This window comes from Harpia harpyja, chromosome 2 (assembly GCF_026419915.1).
Source record: "Harpia harpyja isolate bHarHar1 chromosome 2, bHarHar1 primary haplotype, whole genome shotgun sequence".
Taxonomy (NCBI): Eukaryota; Metazoa; Chordata; class Aves; order Accipitriformes; family Accipitridae; genus Harpia; species Harpia harpyja.
The window spans coordinates 81,297,027-81,317,179 of NC_068941.1; the positions used below are offsets into that span (position 1 = coordinate 81,297,027).

A 20,153-nucleotide genomic window follows, 5' to 3' on the forward strand; every position below is an offset into this window, starting at 1 on the left:
TTTGAGCAACCTGGGCTAGTGGAAGGTGTCCCTGCCCATGGTGGGGCAGGGGAAACATGGACTAGATGATCTTTAAGGTCCCTTCCAACCCAAACCATTCTAGGATTCTACTCTGGGTCAGCAGCAACATGGACAGCACCTCTAACCATACCCAACCACAACCCTACTGCACGGCACGGGCAGAGCTCCCCCCGTCCTCCCCACTAGTCTCTCTTAACCTGTCGATTTAGTAGACAGGCATTAAGTAAGTTTCTCAACTGGCAAAAACCTGTGGCTTTTCACAGGAGCAGCAAAAGGACACAATCCCGATGCAGAGCACCAGAGGATCTCAGCAGAACAGTAATCCATTTGTATCAAAGCAATTTTCTGAAATGCTCTTAAAAAAAAAAAAAACGTAGCTGCTGTCAGACACAGGAGATTCCACCCATGAAGTCAAACCAGACGCAAAGAAAAACCCATCTGGAAAAGCAAAACACAGTCAAATTCAGACCTGACCAAGCAGGAACAGCACCAGTGACAGCTAAACGAACCCAAGGGAACAGAACTGGTAGGACTGCATGACTCCAGCTCAAAGTCGTTAAAGCCTGTAAAATTATGAGCAACAGAAAACAGCGCTGTAACAGGAAAACCCATGCTGCAAAAAAAGTCCGTATTTTTGTGATAAGCAATGCTGTGAAAACAAGCCAAAGCACAATTGTTATCACCTCCATATAAGCCTAAAACATTATTTCCACAGGGTCTCTTAGGAAGTCTTGGAATGTAAGTTTTCACTATGGAAGAACAACATACCCAGTTCCCTCACTGCCAAACCACGCTTCCTTAGTATGTCTCATTTCACTTTTTTTCTTTAAAGAAAAAAAATTGTCCCAAAAATAACTATATAGAGCTGTTTTACAAAAAAAGAATTAGCAACTTTTTAAATAACTAGGAATAAATTTTAATATTTAATAAGAACACTGAAGTTTCTCAAGCAGTCAGACATGGAATAATGTGACTCAACAATGTGGAAAAATCCCATTAATACGTCTTTCAAGATACTTCGCTTTTCCAAGTAATTAAAAAAAACCAACTAAAAACTGACCATGAACACAAAGCTATTGAACAAAACAGACATTTAATTTGATTATTCTTCCTAGATTGTACGAAAATACATCTAACATGTTCAACTGAAAATTGTTTCCATGCTTGCTCATGTGATAAAAGAACAACAAATTCTGAATTTGGCTATTGTGTACCAGCTTTGAAGAGTTTGCTGGAAAAGGAAAGACATCTTTCTACTTCGATGGGCAAGCACTAAGTACATAATTTAATGCCACATAATATGCCATACTTAGATGTTATTTAGATGAATTTATAACAGAAAATTTTTCAAGCTGCTGAATGCTAAAAAGTATTGAGTTGCATCATGAGGAAGCTTAATTTTTCAAGATTGTTTTCCCTTCTATTTGAACAGTGGGAGAAGGAAAACAGTGAAACAACTTTTCTTTTGTCGTCTTTTTTTAACAAAAATTCAGCCTATTTTCCCAGTGCTGCGGAGAAAGGTACAGAAGCCTTCATTGAAAAACACGTAAACCCCACCTTTCCTGATTCAGATACTAAAATTCTACCAGATCACCACCTGAGTGACTTAGCTGAGCTCATGGGGTTACATGGTCAGTACATTATTAAGGGAGAACATGATCCACATTTCTTTTAAAGATCAATCTCCAAAGTATGTGATCAGCAGAAGAAATGAATTCCTAGCAAGCCAAAAGCAAACTCCTAGTTTGCAGTCTCACTGGTGCAAGCCTTCATTGGCCCAAAGAGTTGAGCAGTAAAAAGCAGAGAAGAGGTAGAAGGAAGCAGAAAGTCAAACAGCCACTTGCTAAGATCTGTTTGTGTAAATTTAACGTTACGAAAAGAGCACCGAGAGGGATTGCTTTGAACGCCAAAGTCTTTATTTAGCCACAGACAGATACAAAATGGGTGGCTGTCCTGCATCCTGCCATACTAAATGTGCTTGTGAGCCCACCCGAGAGGCAGGCAGGGAGTTGTAGGCTCCGCGACCGATCTTAAAACGGCTGGTGTTACTGCAGCAGTGCCAATCAGTAACTATTTGAGATGGTGGCTTCTGGAAGTGGGTATCTGCCTCTTAGGACCTGGGGCTTAACTGTTCCAGGGTGCCAGAGCTGTTACACCTATATATGAAGAGGGAAAAGCAACAAAACAACTAAAAAATTAACAAATTATAAAAGCAATGGAATGTAAAGGTAAAATTTTATAATAACTTATTTAAAGGTATTTTTATAAAGCCTTCCTTACATGGCATAGTATTCAAAGAATGGTCCCAATGACATCAAATTCCTTCATTTTGTTTAAAAGCAATGAGGAAAATCTTTCTGCTTTACTACCTGATCTCACTTTCCTCCCCTCACAAACCAATATTAGAGAAACATACATAATATCATTTTTTGGTTTTGATCTTAGGCACAGGCCTATGCTTAAGTCCTGGTATAACAAGTATCTAGAGCAGAGGGAAAGTTTCCCTCAAAATCAATTAAGAAATCTTGATTTTTAGCTCGAGTGCAAGGCTTGGCATACCACTTCAAAAAATGCAAACATGTAACACTTCCCCCTATTTTGAACTGTGCTATTTTTTCAAAAGTATTTGAAAAAAATTGACCTTCCAACAGTGTTTATAAAAATTGATTAAAAGAACAAAGCAGTTTGGTCACAAAATAGAAACCAAAGAGTTCAGGATAAGGCAATGCTACATTTAGAACCTCTTTAAATTAATATCTTCTAATAAAACCAAAGTTTTTACATGTTGGGAACAAATGGGGATTTCAATAATTCAAAAAACTAAATCTGCAATCAAATCCTGAAGAAATACTTTGGAAAAAAACATACACTCTCATGATAATAGCAAGGCTTCATTTTCAAAAGGGCTACACAGAGTTTCTGCACTATTAAAGGCAAACTAAGCTAGAACATACACAAATTACTAAATGGACATGAAGGCGCACATTGTGTTTACATAGGCTAGATAACAATGGCACAAGTCAAAACTTACTTGTAACGCTGCCTAATCACACACCAATGACATGCACTGGGAAGAAAACAGGTAAAGACATTTTTCTTTACCGTTTTTTCCTAGTTCTAATATTATTTCCATCAATACTAAATCTTGTATATTTATCTCACTGCAAGTGTGAGAACCTAATGGGAGCAAAGAATTCAAAACAGCTTTGCTGACACAACACAGTGGCAATAAGAGAGTCGAGAGCAGAGCTCCTAAAAAAGTAAAGAATAATTTCAGTCTGCCAAGTCAAGTAGCCAGTTTCATACAAATTTTATCACAAGGAAGAGAGTCAGGCTAAATTTCACATTAAAATTGTTCCTTACGTGCTTCTTCAAAAATCTATTTCACTTTTAATTAGTTGTTTTGAATTTAGTTTTTGCACTTTAGTCAAGTTTCACCTTCTGTTTCATTCATGGGGGTTTTTTTTGTTCCTTGTTGGGCATTTTTTGCATTCTCACAAAGTTGTAACGCTTGGACTCCAAGCATTCCAAAGAAATGTTTGCCTCTGTGTTTTGCTTGACATTAAGGGAAAAAAAAAAATCAAGTAATTTTTTCAAATAATTGGTTTTGTAAGATTTATTTTTATTAAGACACAAAAATCCTGGAGTATTGGGCCTAGATTGCAAGACAATATCCCTTTAAATCCAGACTTGTACAGCTCTGCAAGATCAAGTGACTTCGATTTTGCTGGAATGAAATACAGGAAAAAACAGTATAGAAAAAAATCTCTTACAACGTAAGATTTCCCCTCTCTGATACAGGGTGTGCCTCTCCCACCGTGCACTATATTTCTTGGTGGAAGGATATTTAAAAACATGTTCATTTAAGAATCATTGGAGACCTATTTTATAAGAGCACAAACAAATCGTCATGTGTGTGGTTATAGTGAGATACGCACCTGGATCATGAATGGCATTCAAGCACTTGCTCAAAAACACACAAGGCAAGCAAATCTCATTGGGACCACAGATGAAGCCATTTCTTACTTAAGAGGACTCGAGAGCTAGTAACTTCTTTCAAGGATATACTTACTATTTTAAACATCTGTTGGTTGACAAATACTACCTCAAAAACCTATGGTTACGCCTACCTGGTTTGATTTTAACCTACCTCCAACGTGAAAGTATTTTGGAGGGAACCTTTTACATTCGTAACAATTCAAGTGTAACTGTAATGCTGAGTAATAAGTTTGGTTTGTCCTGAAATTTTCTGAACTATGCAGTTCGTTATCAGTGCAGAAGCAGCAGAAGACTGCTGTGGTTGGCTCAGTGGATTTACAAAAACAAAACAAAACAAAACAAAACAAAAAATCCCCCCCATGTAACCTTTACAGAATATATGTAAAATTGTGTCCTTCCCTGGTCATATTCACAACTTATCTACAAGATAGTGTTGGCAGTAGAAACTGCAGTCCATGACTATTTGCATTCAGCTCTCATCCATCTGTTCCTCTGCTTTCTCTTAGGCTTCAACTTGTTCAGTTTTTTGCGGGGTCTCTCAGTCTTCTGAGTTTCAACAGAATCCACCCCGAGAACATGTTCAGAGCAGCATAACTGTCCATTCAACATAGAATTTAGTACTGTCCCGTCTTGGTGTTCCTTGCAGAAAGAATTTGGGCAGAAGTGGCAGAAAGAAACAGACGGTTTGCCACACACATCACAGTGGTGCCAAGGACACTCCCACTTTCCTGCCATCAAAAACAAAGAGCGCATTAGTGGGGAGGAAAACTCGTCATCGTCTTTTAAAGAAGTTTTGTGTTCTAGCAGCTGAACAACGCACAACTTTCCTGACAAAGGAAGATGAGACAGCAACTACTGGGGCTAATCTCAAAAATCAAAATGCTACAACATACTTCTAAAGCTCAACTGACAGCAGTAAGTAGCAGACTTGACATCCTCTCATTTAAAAACAGCAGTCAAGTCCAGCTAGAAGAAATTATTCAGGCTTTACTCAATAGCTTTTTACAGAACTTGTAGGCTGGTAGAGTATCCAAACACCCAGTCAACTGCTGCCTACCATTACAACGCTCACCTGTTTGTTTCAAGTTTTGCTCAGGGATGGCTGGTGTGCTTTACCTACGGACACTCTTTTGTCCCAGCATATCTTACCAGTCATTGTTTCACTTGTTTCTGGGATAACAGGCTTTGCCTGCTTCACTTCTTCATATCCCACCTGACATGGCTGACTGGAACCAGCTAACTCCTGTGGTATCTGGAACTGCAACCTGATGTGTGCTGCCTTTAACATTTTCCTACTCGCCTTGTTCCAGATGCTACTGCTATTCTTTTGGCTTGAACTCAACTGGCTTCATGCGTTTCTTAGATATAATCAACTCTCCTGTGACAGGGCCACAGTGCTCTTATGGCGTGATGTACTCAATTACCTACATTTGTAAAACAAAAGGCTCATTTTGCCAGAGAGGCAGGAGGAAGGCCATAATTTTGTCTCCATACTCAAGAAGAGCTCCTACATGATGCATGAACAAAGTTCTCACCATACGAAAACAATGTTTTCAAGACGACACTCTTGACAAGGTTTCAGTGCAATAATAAGGGAGGTACCTGCACAAGTTATTTATTTACGTAAGTTTAAGAGGCAAGCTGACTCACCAAAAGGACGTTTCACCAAACCAAGACAGGAGAGATGGTAAGCTTTAGTACAAGATTTCCTGTCGCACAATACCAGCTGGCCTCCATCACCACAACGGAAACAATCATCTTCAGATTCCTTCTTCCCTTCATTTTTCGTTCTGCGTCTCCGTGTTCTCTTTTTGGTCTTTTTGCCTTTTTCTTCTGAGGCATTAGTGGAAGAATTCTAAAAGAGTAAGATGCAAATCTGTAAATGCCAGTTTTGCAATGGAAAAATATTACACAACCTAGCAAAACTGTTGGCATGTCTGGCAGACCGTGCCAGGCAAAAATTTGACTTGGTGCAGACCTGTCCAATGCCTCACCAGACCTATCTGTGTTGACAATGAAACCACACTGCCCCTTGGGAATAGTCATCTGAAACCAGATCTTGTCCCTACAATCCCTTCCTACTGGAAAGCTCTTCCACTTTCTTACCACTGAGAAAAGGTCTTCCAATTTCCAGTCTAATCTACTTGCGGCCAATTTACCCCCATTTTGTTTTTGCACCACCAATCACTTCACTTCAATATCCATTTTTCTCTTCCAGTTGTGTATACTCATGCTGGAATTACTAAAACCAGCCTCCACTTCTCTTTGAGGAACAGACAGCAGAATTTTAGGAACTGCAGCTGTGCCCATAATGCTAGAAAGAATATACCAAACCTTATCCCTATTTCAATCTGACATTCTGCTGCTTGCACTTCAACTCTCCTTCACCAAATTATATAAAATTCATTCTGGGTGTTTTTTCAACATCCCTACCATCATTCCCTCCCCCTCACCTCAGTGATCATTGCCTACTTTCTTTAAAATTAGCTCATTCTATCTACCAATGCAGACAGCTCTGCAAAACTGAACTGTAACATTTCATTTCTTCATGGCTGTCTGCATAAATTGATCACCAGCTTATGTGGAACCTCACTAAGCCCATCCCTTAACAAAAACCGGCTATGCGAATTCTGGAGATTTTAAGTCCACCCTCTGAAGTGCCTGATACTGAGTAGTGTGAAAGACCACAGGAAGGTGCAGCCTTTCTACATCCACAGGTGAGATTTTTTTCTCTTGGCAATATACTTGTGCCTTCCCTCACACTCCCATGCCAGCCCTTCAGGAAGCCCCATCAACTTCTGCTGCATTATGGGTTTTACATTAACCTGACATGAATCATACAGGTCATTTCTTGATGTAATTTGGTATCATTCAAAACTCACCATTTTTTATTCTTCAGTTCAACTAAATTTTTTTTAACAAATCTTAACAAAATAATCATACTTTAAGGTTTAGATGGGGGAAATATAAACTGCAATGTCAGAACAACCTCACTGACTATAGTTAGGCTTGTTCTTAGTCAGTTCCTAGCTCCTATAACCCTTCCCCTCCCCATACTTCAAACAGGACAGGGAAGGTTATTCCTCCTGCAACCCCCTTTTTAATATGCTTTTGATTCCAGAAGCTAGCACCAGTAGCTAGCAATATTTCTTATTCAGGACCCAAAGTAATTAATTTCTCATAGGAGAAAGTGGGAGAAAATATTTTAGGGTGTTCCCAAACCCAGTATCACCTGCTGTACTATTACAGCATAAAAACGTATTCTTTAGCACCAAGGTTATATTTGGCAAAAGAATGTTTCCATCTTCCCAGCAAGGGAAACAGTAAGCTTTTTCCTCAGAGGACAGCTAGCCTCTGTTCAAGCAGCATTAACCCTTATCATAACATAAAACTGGTCCACCAACACATACCCCAAAAGAAAAAACAAGGCTAGTAGACAAGACACCTTCAAAATCTCTTGATATATTACTTGCCTTTGGTCTGTCCCCAAGAAATCCACTGCAGTTTGGGGCACCACATTTGCAGACTGTTTTTTCATTGCCCAGACAGTCGAGGTTGTAATTAAAAGTCAGCTCTGTCCCTGAGTGAGAGAAGACATACCCCTTCATTATGAAGGACAAGGTAACAAAGTCTATCAAAATTATTACAGACAAAAAAAGGTTTCATTATCTGTCTTCTGGTTTTATACTTGCTTGCTGATCTATTATCACAGGATTTTCCCCCTCTTTACTGCTCATAAGCACTGACAATGATAAACTAGATGCCAGCACAGCATGATGTCTATGCAATTACATTTTAAAATGAATTGGTTTGACTTCACAAAACTGTGCATGTGTCTGGTCTACACACACACATTATATATATCTATGTATTTATACAGCTAGAAAGAGCTACAGATAGATAGATATATGTGTGTGTGCATGTGTGTACACAAACCAGAACATACATACTTTTAAACAGCCTCCTACATCCACTCCTTAAGCTTATTATCTTCACTTGAAAAGATGCATTAGTACTATTAGAGATCTCTAAAACAAAAACTATGCTCTACAACATGAAGCGAATGCAAGGATACTAACTAAGGGGCTTTTTGGTGTTCCCTTAGAAGCAAGCAACAAAAAGCAGCCATGGGACTCACTATTAAGAAACATTAAAGGCAGATCACAAAGCATCTCTTCCGTGTGCTGAGTTGTCTACAAAAATATTTGCACTGAATCAGTTAATCCATGACCATCCCACTCATAACCGTGCAAAAGGTTTAACTTAGGGTATTAAACCAAAACCAACATAAACTGATATACCTGCAGGAATATCGCACACAGCAAACAGGCCGACACGAGTGTCTCCATTTACTGTCCATTTTAGAGTTTCACAATTTGGTTGGCAGCTGTGATTCATAAACCGAGAATAGTTTCCTTTGGGGCCAGCATCAATAATACGGTCCTGGAGATCAAATGAGCAACAGAATGAAATGTTTTTTCTCCCCCTCTCACACACACACAAAAATTTCCATAAATTATTTCAGTAGTTGCATTCAAAACAGACATGGTGTTGCTACCCAGAAGCACACAAGCAAACTGATGGTATATGTTGTATTGAAAACTGTAGTGTCTCATGTGGCCTGGAATGTGACACTCCCAAAGCAATACTTGTGCTCTAGCTCACATTTTCCCAGAACCCATCGTAGCCACATGGCAGGATAAGTGTTCTTGTGAGCACTGTGGTGGTCATATTAAAGAACCCCCTCCCTCCAGAAAGCCTCAAAACTCAAACTCAGTCCATTTACCTTTTACTTTGCATTCACAAAGCTGTGATGCATTTACAAATACTGTGCTTTACAATATTTACCAAGTCACTGCATGATTACTTGCAGAGATTACCAGTTTCTCACCAGCTTGCTTTCCCCAAATCAGCCTGGTTTAAACAAAAACAAGCTCTTGGTAAACTAAAAAATCCCATCCCTACACACAATTGCCTTTTAATTTCTATCTCCATCAAACATATCAGACATTAACAAAATAAAATAAAGTCTTGAAATAGCCAGAACTGTGTTTCTTTGCAGAGCTGCTTAAGAAAGCTTTGCTTAGTTATGAAATAGTATTGTAGTGTCCTTCTAACTCATTTTTATAACGCACATGTATGATTGTCATGACTATGTGCACATACATCTAGCCACTCTAACTGCATGTGCAGCTCAGCCTCATAATTTTTGCAAGATAGAACCACAATGAGCATTTATTAACTACGGCAAGTCAAACACATGTTCAGTTCAGATATTTAACGCACTGACATTGTATGTCAGTTTAGCAGAGGGGTGAGAAACTTAAGTGTTCAGAGGAACATGGTTTCATCATTCTCAGGTGATAACTCCTGTGCAGGAGCTCCTGTGTTACAGGACTAATGAAAACAGTAGCTGTGGAAATACGGAGCAGTACAGTCTCGGGCAAAAGAAAGGTGATTAGGACTGAAAAAATATGCAGGACTGACAGCCAACTCTTGTTTTTCTCCTAAGTAGCTGTTTGGGGAATGAAGCAATATAATATATATTATCAATACCCCCTACTGTCTGGGTTCTCCCCTTTCTTCCCCTTCTCAGGAACAAAATACTCAGAGGTGTGCACACAGAACCACAGATGCTGGATTAATATGCTGCATTAATTAATCTGCTGGATTAATTTGCTGCAGAATCAATTTGTGGAGTGCTAGCTGGCTATTAATGCAGATAGTGCTTTCAGAAAAGAGTTTCTACAAAAGCACAAGCCTAGTCTTGCTGTAAACAAAGAAAGGGACAGATAGTTGCAAAAAAGATTAAATGCCCAATATAGGACACAGCCTCACAACTATATTCCACACCACTCTCAAGTGACAATTTTTTTTTTGTTGTTGAAATTTTAGTAAAAGGATTGCTAACAGTAATTCCTTCACCCGTATCATTACCATTTCCCAAAACTTCATACTTCTTTTTAAGACTAGGCAGTTAAATACTTTTGCCGTACTTGATTTCAAGCATCAAAGCACAATTTATAGACCTTAATATATACTTTATTACGTTACACAGTTAGAACTAATAAGATGCATTATGTATATAGAATGGAGCAAGCAGGCGCAGAAGATACAACACTGCAAATATTTAAAACTGTGGAATTTCAAAGGTAGCAGAGTGTCATACGAAGGTGATCAACAGAAGGAAAAGAGATCAAAATAATGTTATAATTAAACAACGGGGAAAAAAGTCACATACTCTACCTTATCAATAGTAAGCATATAGAAGTGGGTAATGTCATTTTCATGTGCATATTTGATTCTTGCCATACATTCCTCTTCATCAATCAGCTCACCAACATACTCATTCACAAACTCTCCCTGAAAGATACCAGGTATCACTAGTAAAGTATATACCAAACCCACAAACAACATCACAAGTCACCAGTTCTTTTCTAGGCAAGAATGATTCATACCTTTTTAATGTCCCTCTTAGCGACCAGACCCCAACCTTTCCCATCGGTTTTGATGATCTTTGTCTCAGGGTACTGACGTTTTGTAAAGCACTGGTTTTGGCACCGTTCTCCTGCTGGACAAACTTGTGGATGGCATTCGTACATCAGCATCCGATTTAGGCACTCAGAATCAAAGCCACAAGGGTTTTCATCTGTGGGTTTGCAGTTGCACTTGGGAATCTCAGAAATGTCAGCAGTATATATCTGCACTTTACCACAAGGTTTGTTCACCTGCACAGTACGTTAAAATAGTTCAAATATCACTTTAAAACATTTGAATTTATTCTAAGACTTACTGCAGTGGTTACTGTAATACTGTTAATTTGTTTTTTGCAACGCTAGATGTTCCAATGGAAGCAAAATTTCATCATCTCATGACTGTAAAAGCACAGTCACCAGCACATCATTACAACCTCTCCTCCCCATCTCACCACTTGGCTCTTCCTCTCCAGTGCTGGCTTAGACCTTTGAGTATCCAATGTAATTTCCTCAAACTTTACCTTAATATGCTTGTATGGTGGAGGTTTACGTTCACTTTCTTGGGTTTCTTTGGCTTCTCGCTGTAGCTTTATTTCTCGAAATCGAGCTTCAGCTTCTTGCAAAGCTAAAAAAAGATTGTTGTATCAACAGAAATGCTAGAAAGAGGATTACTCCCTCAAGTTGACTTGCTCATTCCCATGTGTGTTAAACAAAGAATAGCCTTCTACTTCCTAGTCCCACCATTCAATTTTCTTGCAAAGAATGCTTCTGGAGTGTTAATGCTCTTAACAAATATATCAATCCTACCCTTTCTGTCTCCCAGTTACACTCATCATTTCCTTTCCGGAAATTAAAAAGCATCAGAAATAATTCCCATTAGATGCTAGTCTTCTACAAGCCATAAAAATAATGCTTTCATTCAAAGTTAGTAATAGTGACTGCTGACCAGGATACCAAAACATTTTTTTAAGTTCAATCTTGTAAAACAAATGTACAAAAACAGACCCAAGGCTATGTGTGAAGAAAGTAAAGCATGCATATCCCAAGATTACTTTTGTTTACTTATAGCTACGTACCATTTTTGAAGACTTTTCCAATTCCTTTGATCCCCTGGTATCTACTCCCTCTGTCTCCCTCCATATAAGGGAACACCCGTGCTTGGTGCGTCCAATAGTAATCCTTAGAACCAAAGAAAAACACAGGAAATTCTCCGATTTCATGCTTCATTTTCTGGATATTTGGGGGAACGTTTTTCGGATGGCAAACTTCTGCAGGCCACCATCTAGCACAGAAGTACAAATAAAAAAATACAGCGTTTCAGTCAAGCTCTTTTTGCAAGAGCCAGTTTAACAAAATCACCCTAAACAGCTGTTCTGGTTCAAGCTGGGATAGAGTTAATTATCTCCCTAGTAGCTGGTACGGTGCTATGTTTCTGAGCTAGGTATGAGAAGAATGTTGATAACACACTGATGTTTTCAGTTGTTGCCAAGTAGTGTTTAGACTAAGTCAGGGATTTTTCAGCTTCTGATGCCCAGCCAGCAAGAAGTCTGGAGGGGCACAAGAAGTTGGGAGGGGACACAGCCAGGGCAGCTGACCCAAACTGCCCAAAGGAGTATTCCATACCATGTGATGTCATGCCCAGTATATAAACTGGGGGGAGTGGGGCTGGGAGGGATCGCTGCTCAGGAACTAACTGGGCGTCGATTGGCGGGTGGTGAGCAATTGCACTGTGCATCATTTGTATATTCCAATCCTTTTATTATTACTGTTGTCATTTTATTAGTGTTATCATTATTAGTTTCTTCTTTTCTGTTCTATTAAACTGTTCTTATCTCAACCCATGAGTTTTACTTCTTTTCCTGATTTTCTCCCCCATCCCACTGGGTGGGGGGGAAGTGAGTGAGCAGCTGAGTGGTGCTTGGTTGCTGGCTGGGGCTAAACCATGACAACAGCAGTAACTGATTATTATTTCCAAGATCCAAGTGGATTTAAAATCCTTTCCTCCCCCCACTCACTAGACAATGCGAGAAGACAGGACTAGAAAAGGAAAGCCTGACACTTAAATCTGTGGGACTTTTGACAGCCTGCAAAATAAGCACACACATAAAGCTCCTTGCATCTGGTTAGCAAAAACATCTTTAACAAGGCCTGCAATCACTGTAATTGTCAAAGATCAAGAGACAGCCGATAATAGCTATTAATGCTTTCTAGGATAAACCCCACCCACCTTTATCTCACTCAAATCTCAATGAAGTGTAAAACACTGACAACCTGAGTGACTTATCTCCCAGAATGCAAGGTAGTAATTTAGCCAATTACAAGTTATACCAGCTTAATTATTTGAAGAGATCTCTGAAACAAAAGGGGTTGAAGGCTCATACACTGGAAGCAGATGTCGGAAGACTAGAAGGAGTCCTGTACGGGTAATGCCTTGGCCGAAAGCAACAGTGAAGCTATGAGTCTTTGAAGTTGAATTTTGCAAGGGGTCCCTAGTTCACAGAGGAATGAGAAATATATGTGCAGCAAGAAGGGCCGACAGAAGCAACCAATTGTATGATCCTTAATTAAACATGTCAGTACTGTAAAACAGAATAAAACCCTTCATCAGACCTGTAATTTCCCAGTTTAACCCAAATAATATCCTGGAAATGGAGCTTCTTTCCCGCCCTGCAGTCATTGCAGTACCAGCTCCCATCTGGCATTTCAATGTTTAAACAGTCTGGGTGAAACGCTGCAGGACATGACTCGCAGCACAACAAGCTTCCTCCTTCAGAGAACAAAAAAAAAAAAAAAGAAAAAAAGAAAAAAAAAAAGGTTGAAAAATATCAAGACAAAAATAAAAGTTTTGCATTCCAACCAGGTTCAAAGCAGTGCGATACACATGTGGTAGGTTCAGTTAGAAAATAAATAGTTAAAACATGCTGGCCTGCAACAAATACATGTCGTTTCATTGTGTACAAAACCCAAAAGATCCTTACTAATTTGAATGCCTGGCAGACTCAGATTAGTAATACATACAACATAACAAGCAAGCTAGCGATAAAAAAGCCAGAATAGTGCACCGCAAATTATAATGACTTTGCTTTACTTTAATGACTACAATATATTTAACATAGTTTAATATATATTAATATTTCACTGTATGCAAAATTTTAACAGCCGATTTCTCTTTTTTTTTTTCCTGGGGGGAGAGGGAATGAGGCTGTTAGTTTGTTCCATGAATTACCAAGTGGAACGTTTGCTGCAGCTTAAAAGCTGCTATGCTGCATGTTAATTTGTTAACAAATCAGGTAAACTTTCACTGCTACAGTTTAATCAGCACTATGCATTTTGTGGTTCTCAGTAAGAAATAAATTTATTGTACAACATAAACCAAAACACCCTTAATTAGTGGCACTCCCAGCAACAACTAATACTGATTCAATTTACTGTCTGCTGCCAAACTAAAAGCAACTCTTAAAATATTTATGTTTTAATATTATGTATTAACAATAAAGAAATACAAAAAGCTTCAGTACATTCAAGAGAAATGCTTCTCATTACTTGTCTCTGGTAAAGAATTAAATCAGGGTTCTGGTTGCTGGACAAAGTCCAAGTAAAAACATTTCTTAATAAATTATATCTGCAAAAAAAGGATACTCAAACACTTGAAGCAGCACGAGCCAACCTGAAGTTATTTCTATATCTAACAGAACCTGACTTAATATGCCACATTTCTAATAATTTTCTATAAACAGATTAGTAAAATAAAATTTAAATTGAAGAATAAAACGTTTTGATGCTGCATTTATGAAGGAGTTTTACATCAGTTTACCTTTTGAACACACAAAGCACCAGCTCACATTGACATGCGCATGATGACTTTTTCCTTTCATGGCAGTGAAATGATTCGTACAAACAATGCTGTTGGAAGCGATGACTGCACATCCCGCAGCAATGCAAACGTCTCCAGCATGGTATGCAACAGGACAGCGAACACAACGCATCATCTTTCCTAGCAAAGCAGAACACTGCCATGTTATTTTTGAACAAAACTGATTTATTATTTGACCTAAAAAATGGTAGTTCTGCCTGAGGTAGCCTATAAACACACAAAAATATATCAATTATGTTTTCAGTCTGCATATATGCATTTAGCAACAACACTGAATTAACAAAGGTTTTTAAAGAACCCTACGCTGAATTTAAAGCACTATAATATTTAAATATGAAGGCTTTAACTATGTACACCGGGGTAGACAAGCTTTCCTCAGTCATGCAATTTTGTCTACAGATGTTGCCCAAAGCTAAAAATATGCACAGAATCAAATGTCTCCACATTCGGCGAGCTTTGCTGCAGTATTTGTACATTCACAGGACTTGCCCTCACTGTGCTCAGCCTGTCTCTCCTCATCATACATGCATTTGAGATTTCATTCTCTTTGGAGAAGAAAACATGGTTAACTATAGGTAATTGAAAGCTAGTTAAAAAACAAGAACACAAGTAAATACTAACGTTGACTAAAATTATTCAATTATTATTTTTTTAAAAATTCTGAATCAATCAATAGTCCATGCATGCCTGAAAAATTGCAGCTAGCAGCTATTAAATGGACAGATTCCTTACCTTAACATACCATACACAGACTTAATTGATCAGTCATAGAAACGTAAAATGAAACTACCTTTTGAAATTCGTGGATGTGAGGGGTTACTAACATGACAACTTAGGCAGCTGTGGAGAGGACATCGAAACCCCCTGTTCTCAAACACAGTAAGATGAAATTTTTTCACACAAGCTTCATGGTAGAATTTTCCGCAGTGGGATACGACACAGCGTTTCACATCTGCCTTTCTCTCTTTACACACAAAACACGTATGCACACCTAGTGGCAAAAGTAATAAAAATAATGTAACTAATTTTTCATCCAAACATGTGAATTTAAAATGCTTCCGTTGTGAGTTTTTATTATGCATGGGGGAGTTGATTTTGTTTTTGGTTTTTTTTTTAAACAAACTCAAATCAGATTCTATCATTTGATGCAGCAATCTTTTTTGCTTTAACTCTTTAGTGTCACATACTAATCTGCTCAGATACAGATGAAATAAAGTTACAATGCAAACCCATTGCAGTTGAAGTGTACACGACGACACCCAAAGCCTCACTGATCTGCTTTTACGTTCTTATTTATAAGCCTCAGTACGCCAGGATGACTGTGAATTTCTTCTTTTTTTTTTTTTAAAGCAATGAAATAGGATGATGGGTTGTCTGTGATCCTGTGAAATTTGAAGTAGGTCCACAAACCAAAGACAAGCATCCTCTAATCTTCTCGCTGGACCGCTTGGAACAGCTTTATTTTGAAGCAGCCTTGCTCCAACAAGGTTTACCACGTGTACTGGACTGAGCTTATAAGCAAGAACGCAAATCTTTTATGTAAAGTTTTAAGATGAAGAACTTCAAAGCAGTTATTATAGGATTAAAAGCAAATGAAATTAATAGCAATAAGGTAGTCTTTTAATAGGAAAAGCAAAAGATTGATACAGACACACAAAGGACTGAAAAAGGACTTAAACGTTTCAGTTGCTGGGTTTTTTTTCTAGGATTTCTTAATTCTTTGTGACAGACTTAAAATCTAATCTGTAATTGTACTCAGAGAGCAAATATTCTGCAATTATTAAGGCAATGGAATTCAGACTAAATCAGCCAAGTTGCAAGAGAGTTCTCACTGAAAACAGAGTGAGCTTTCTAAAACATGGCACACTTAATAGTACTACATGAACTCCCACCCTGCTAGGCACCACAGGATAAACATGGTTTCTCCAGAGATAAATACTCTGTCCAGGAGGATTTCCTAGAACAACGTATGGGAAAACTACAACTTTTTTTTTTTTTTTTTTTATTAATAGAAAGGGACAAACTTGCCTGATGTACATTCACTACAAATGAATTTTCCTGCTGGTCTTCCAGAGAGCCCAAGGCAGCTTACATGAAAAGCTCGATAGCAAAGTCCTTCACACAGCAGGAGATCACCTGTTTTTTCACACAGCTTTTACAACACAAAGGCATTGAATGTTAAAGAAAAGTTCATATGTGGAAAAAACTGTTTTCTTTATTCCTTTTCATATATTGCTCCTCAAAATCTCTTTTCCCGTTGTTGAAATCAAATTTAACAAGATAATTTTACAAACACCATCACATGCCCTAGCTTCCAGTCGAAACAGGTAATAAGAGTCATTAAACCGCTAGAAGTATCACTCAGAGAACCACCGTTCTTGAGTAAATACAATCTGACAGAAAAAAGGAAAAGAAAAAAGCTTTAAGAAATTTTTCCTGAGCACACTGATGCATCTGAGTAGGGTTAAAAAGCATCCTTATTTTCCTTTTCCTTGGCAAACGGGAATTAATCTAGGTGGCACAATGTACTTCTGAGTGGTTAGCAATGACACATGCATAACTAAAAATGAACCAAACAATAATGCTGGCGGAATTTAAGGGATTAGCCAACATTTAAAGATAGATATAACCTCATCATCACTATGTACAAGAAGTGGAAATATAACTGCTCACCCAGTCTCACGGAAACATTTGTACTGTGTTATCATTTCATAATCTAAGAGCTCTTCTAGAATAGTTTGAGAAAGCTTTTTGCTTTCAGTTAGCATGCCACACGCACGCTGCTACCAATGCACCACTGCAATCTCTGCTGCATGCAGAAGCACAAAACCCACTGGGTTTTACTTCCTGCTCTTTATTAACAGATAAGCGAGCAGCTCTTCTCAATCATTTAACTAGTTACCTGGCAACACTCATGCACTTAATTCTGAGGTACAAATTATGCTTGTCTTGGAGATCTGGAAACTCAAGCAGAAAGGCTAAGTCACTTATTGGAGGTCAAAGAAAAAATAATTAGGAATGAAGAATTCCATTTACTGGCATGGCACCCTCATCACTAACAGACACCTCAGACACACATGAGAAACCTGTTTCTGGCCTAATACTGTCATTTTCATATTTAAAAAGACCTTTTCTAGGAAACCTCAGAAAACATGGCTTGCTGCCCCAGCTAACGTCTCTCACCTGACACACATATTCTTTTTTTGTTCCTGCTCCTCGCTCAGATTTTTTGGATGATATAGACACTTCAGTCTGAGTTTCATCAGCACTTTCATAGGGAGACTCTGACCGCTCATCTCCTTGGCCATCGGAGATCTGAAGATTAAACATACGTGTTAGAGAAAGCAGTCATGTATGGTCAATTTTGTACAGAATAGCAACTGAAGGAAGCAAACAGACTGCAATTCAGACTAGCAGATTTAGGCACACTCTTTCCGTTTTGTTTCGCCCACCTTTAAAAAAAGCTTGGTTAAAACCAGAGTATGCATTTGTGGAGGTCTCATCAAAAGGACTAGGTAACAATCAGCCTCACCAACTCAACAGCAGCCAAACCAAAACACCAGAATTTTGTAATGTGGCCTTTTATTTCTACTCAGTTCTGTAATACAGTTAGCTAGAAGTGCCTAGCCAGTCACACAGGGATATCCTCAAATCCCTTGATTAAAGTTTGAATACGTGTTTTATAAGAGACTAACAGTTAATATTAGAAAGAAATTTGGTAAACTTCAAGCTGTATATGAAAGTCTCTGACCCAAATATTCTCCAAGAAAGTGGGAACAGTATATAGAAGAGAGGAAGAAAGAAAAATGTGGCTTTCTGAATATGTTTAAGGAATGTTATAGCCAACAATGAATTCAAAATACTACAGAAGATAGCCCTGTTATGGATAAATCTTATATAACAGATCTAGATGTATGGAAGACGGAGGATTTTTTAAAAGATTCATAATTTACTTTAAAAAACCCAACCCAAGTAACATATTTAAAGGAAAATACAGGGCAGTTTTCAGTTCAATAGAATTTAGGGAGGGAATACACAATGGAGTCATTTATCTTATCTCACGTTACACCAGAAGATGAAGAATTTCATATTGTTGCCCCCAGATGGTACTCAGTGAGTTGTGTTTCATTAAGTACATTCTCCAGGAAAGCATCACAATTTGGAATTGCAAAAGAAACCCCTCACTTCTCTTTGAGCTTGTTCTAATGGTTATTCACACATACCATCAAAAATACTGCCTTATGTCCCTTTGAGTTGTCTAAATGCAACTCGCAGTTGATGTTGCATTCTCCAGGTATTTCAGCTATATTAAAAGTCCTCTGGAATCAGACATTTTCCTCCTGTGGAAGCATGCTGCAATTAAGCCCGTTACAATCCTTTCTGGTAAGCAAGAGTGTCCTCTAATTTTCTCCCCAAGGAACTTTTTCCAGCATCAGGAGAATTTTGGTGGGTTTTCTCTAAACCTTATCTGTACTTTAAAAAGGTTGTTTAAAAATCAGCCATGAGAACTGGAGGCAATAGCCCTTTACAAGTCTCACAATTACAATATCCAAAGCAAACCAATGTGGTACTCTTCTTCACCGCTTCTGTTCCGCCGTGTAAGGATCTCCCTAAGTCTTTTCAATACAGCACGGAAAGTCACTGTAAATTGCCGCAGTACTCAAGAGATCATTTTGCCAATAGCTGTTTGTCAGGGTGCAGACACCCCACTTTATATGAAGAATTTGCTTTCTGTTTTCAGACATACGATCTCATATTTATCTACAGTAAAACATATTTCATTAAAAATGGCCCAGCTTACCAAGTAATGGAGACTGCTACGTGCAACCTCCCTATCAGCCAATCTCCATGTAATGTGCACAGTTATTAGAATTGATTTATTTTGAAATCAGAAAGAAAAATGTAAAGCCGAACCAGGCCTAGCATTAGTCTTTATAAAATCCCTTTATAAACACTGGTTTTGAGTGATTACTTCTCATTGTTGCTGCCAGCTAACTTGCATTCCTCCATTTAACATTTGCTTTCCTTGACCATGTCTAAAAATATTTTGTAAATTGGATCAGATTGACAGCTGTTGGCTGGTTGGGGTTTTTTTCCAGATTATTTGCAAGGGTGTAAATGCATTTCCTCTGTGCAAATGCATACTATCAAAGTGATTTGTACCTACACTTCACATATGAATATTTCTACAACTGGAGTGATTTGGAGGTTCGGCCCAACTGTTTTAGAAGTGATTAAAAGAAACTGCATGTAAAATCATTGCTTTGCTCAGGTACCAGGAAATCTCTGTCCCCTGGAAGGAGCTGTGAAATAGTAAACTGCAAATGCAACTTGAGTGCATGGCCAGGAGCAGCCAGTTCTTGCTGGGAAGGGGCAGATAAAGAAAGGTAGTGTGGGAGTTTGGCAAACACACAAAAAACATTTTCCCTTATGGTTTAAGTAGACTTACACACATGCTTATTTCTGTTTAAACTATTCCCACAGAAACATTAATTAGTATAAGCAGCGTGCTGCTCTAACATTTTTTATACCTCATTATGTTCCTGTTTCAACTAGCCAAAATTAGTCATGTTTAGAAAAGAAAAAAAGAAAAAATAAACAGGAAGGTCTTAGATTATTATTTCTTTTCTACTTAAGCAGTCTTATGTTAACTTGACACTATGGTTGTCCCCCATCTTTTCCCCACACCAAAAGTACACCTAAAATCCTGAGAAAAACCATTTGTGTGGCACGCCTTAAGAGCTAAGATAGTCTTTCCAGCAGCAAAACTATACAGTCTTGCC

General features: G+C 38.3%; 1 protein-coding gene and 1 non-coding gene across 5 annotated transcripts in view; both read right to left on the bottom strand.

Moving 5' to 3' along the window:
• Positions 1 to 913: 913 nt before the first annotated feature.
• The window catches only part of NSD2 (nuclear receptor binding SET domain protein 2), a 104,966-nt gene continuing 85,726 nt past the window's right edge, over positions 914 to 20,153 (bottom strand). For all 4 annotated transcript variants that reach the window (XM_052780681.1, XM_052780683.1, XM_052780680.1 and 1 more), the window contains 13 exons: positions 17,554 to 17,685; positions 16,399 to 16,522; positions 15,161 to 15,361; positions 14,311 to 14,490; positions 13,107 to 13,263; positions 11,573 to 11,778; positions 11,018 to 11,121; positions 10,479 to 10,748; positions 10,267 to 10,383; positions 8,322 to 8,463; positions 7,494 to 7,600; positions 5,671 to 5,875; positions 914 to 4,748 (listed from right to left, as the gene is read on the bottom strand). In XM_052780681.1, coding sequence (XP_052636641.1) covers positions 4,480 to 4,748; positions 5,671 to 5,875; positions 7,494 to 7,600; positions 8,322 to 8,463; positions 10,267 to 10,383; positions 10,479 to 10,748; positions 11,018 to 11,121; positions 11,573 to 11,778; positions 13,107 to 13,263; positions 14,311 to 14,490; positions 15,161 to 15,361; positions 16,399 to 16,522; positions 17,554 to 17,685 — 2,214 coding nt within the window. In that variant the 3' untranslated portion in view covers positions 914 to 4,479. The remainder of the gene's footprint in view (positions 4,749 to 5,670; positions 5,876 to 7,493; positions 7,601 to 8,321; positions 8,464 to 10,266; positions 10,384 to 10,478; positions 10,749 to 11,017; positions 11,122 to 11,572; positions 11,779 to 13,106; positions 13,264 to 14,310; positions 14,491 to 15,160; positions 15,362 to 16,398; positions 16,523 to 17,553; positions 17,686 to 20,153) is intronic.
• LOC128139107 (small Cajal body-specific RNA 23) lies at positions 8,609 to 8,739 on the bottom strand. The gene has a single exon (XR_008234223.1). It is a non-coding gene; the product is annotated as a small Cajal body-specific RNA 23 (non-coding RNA).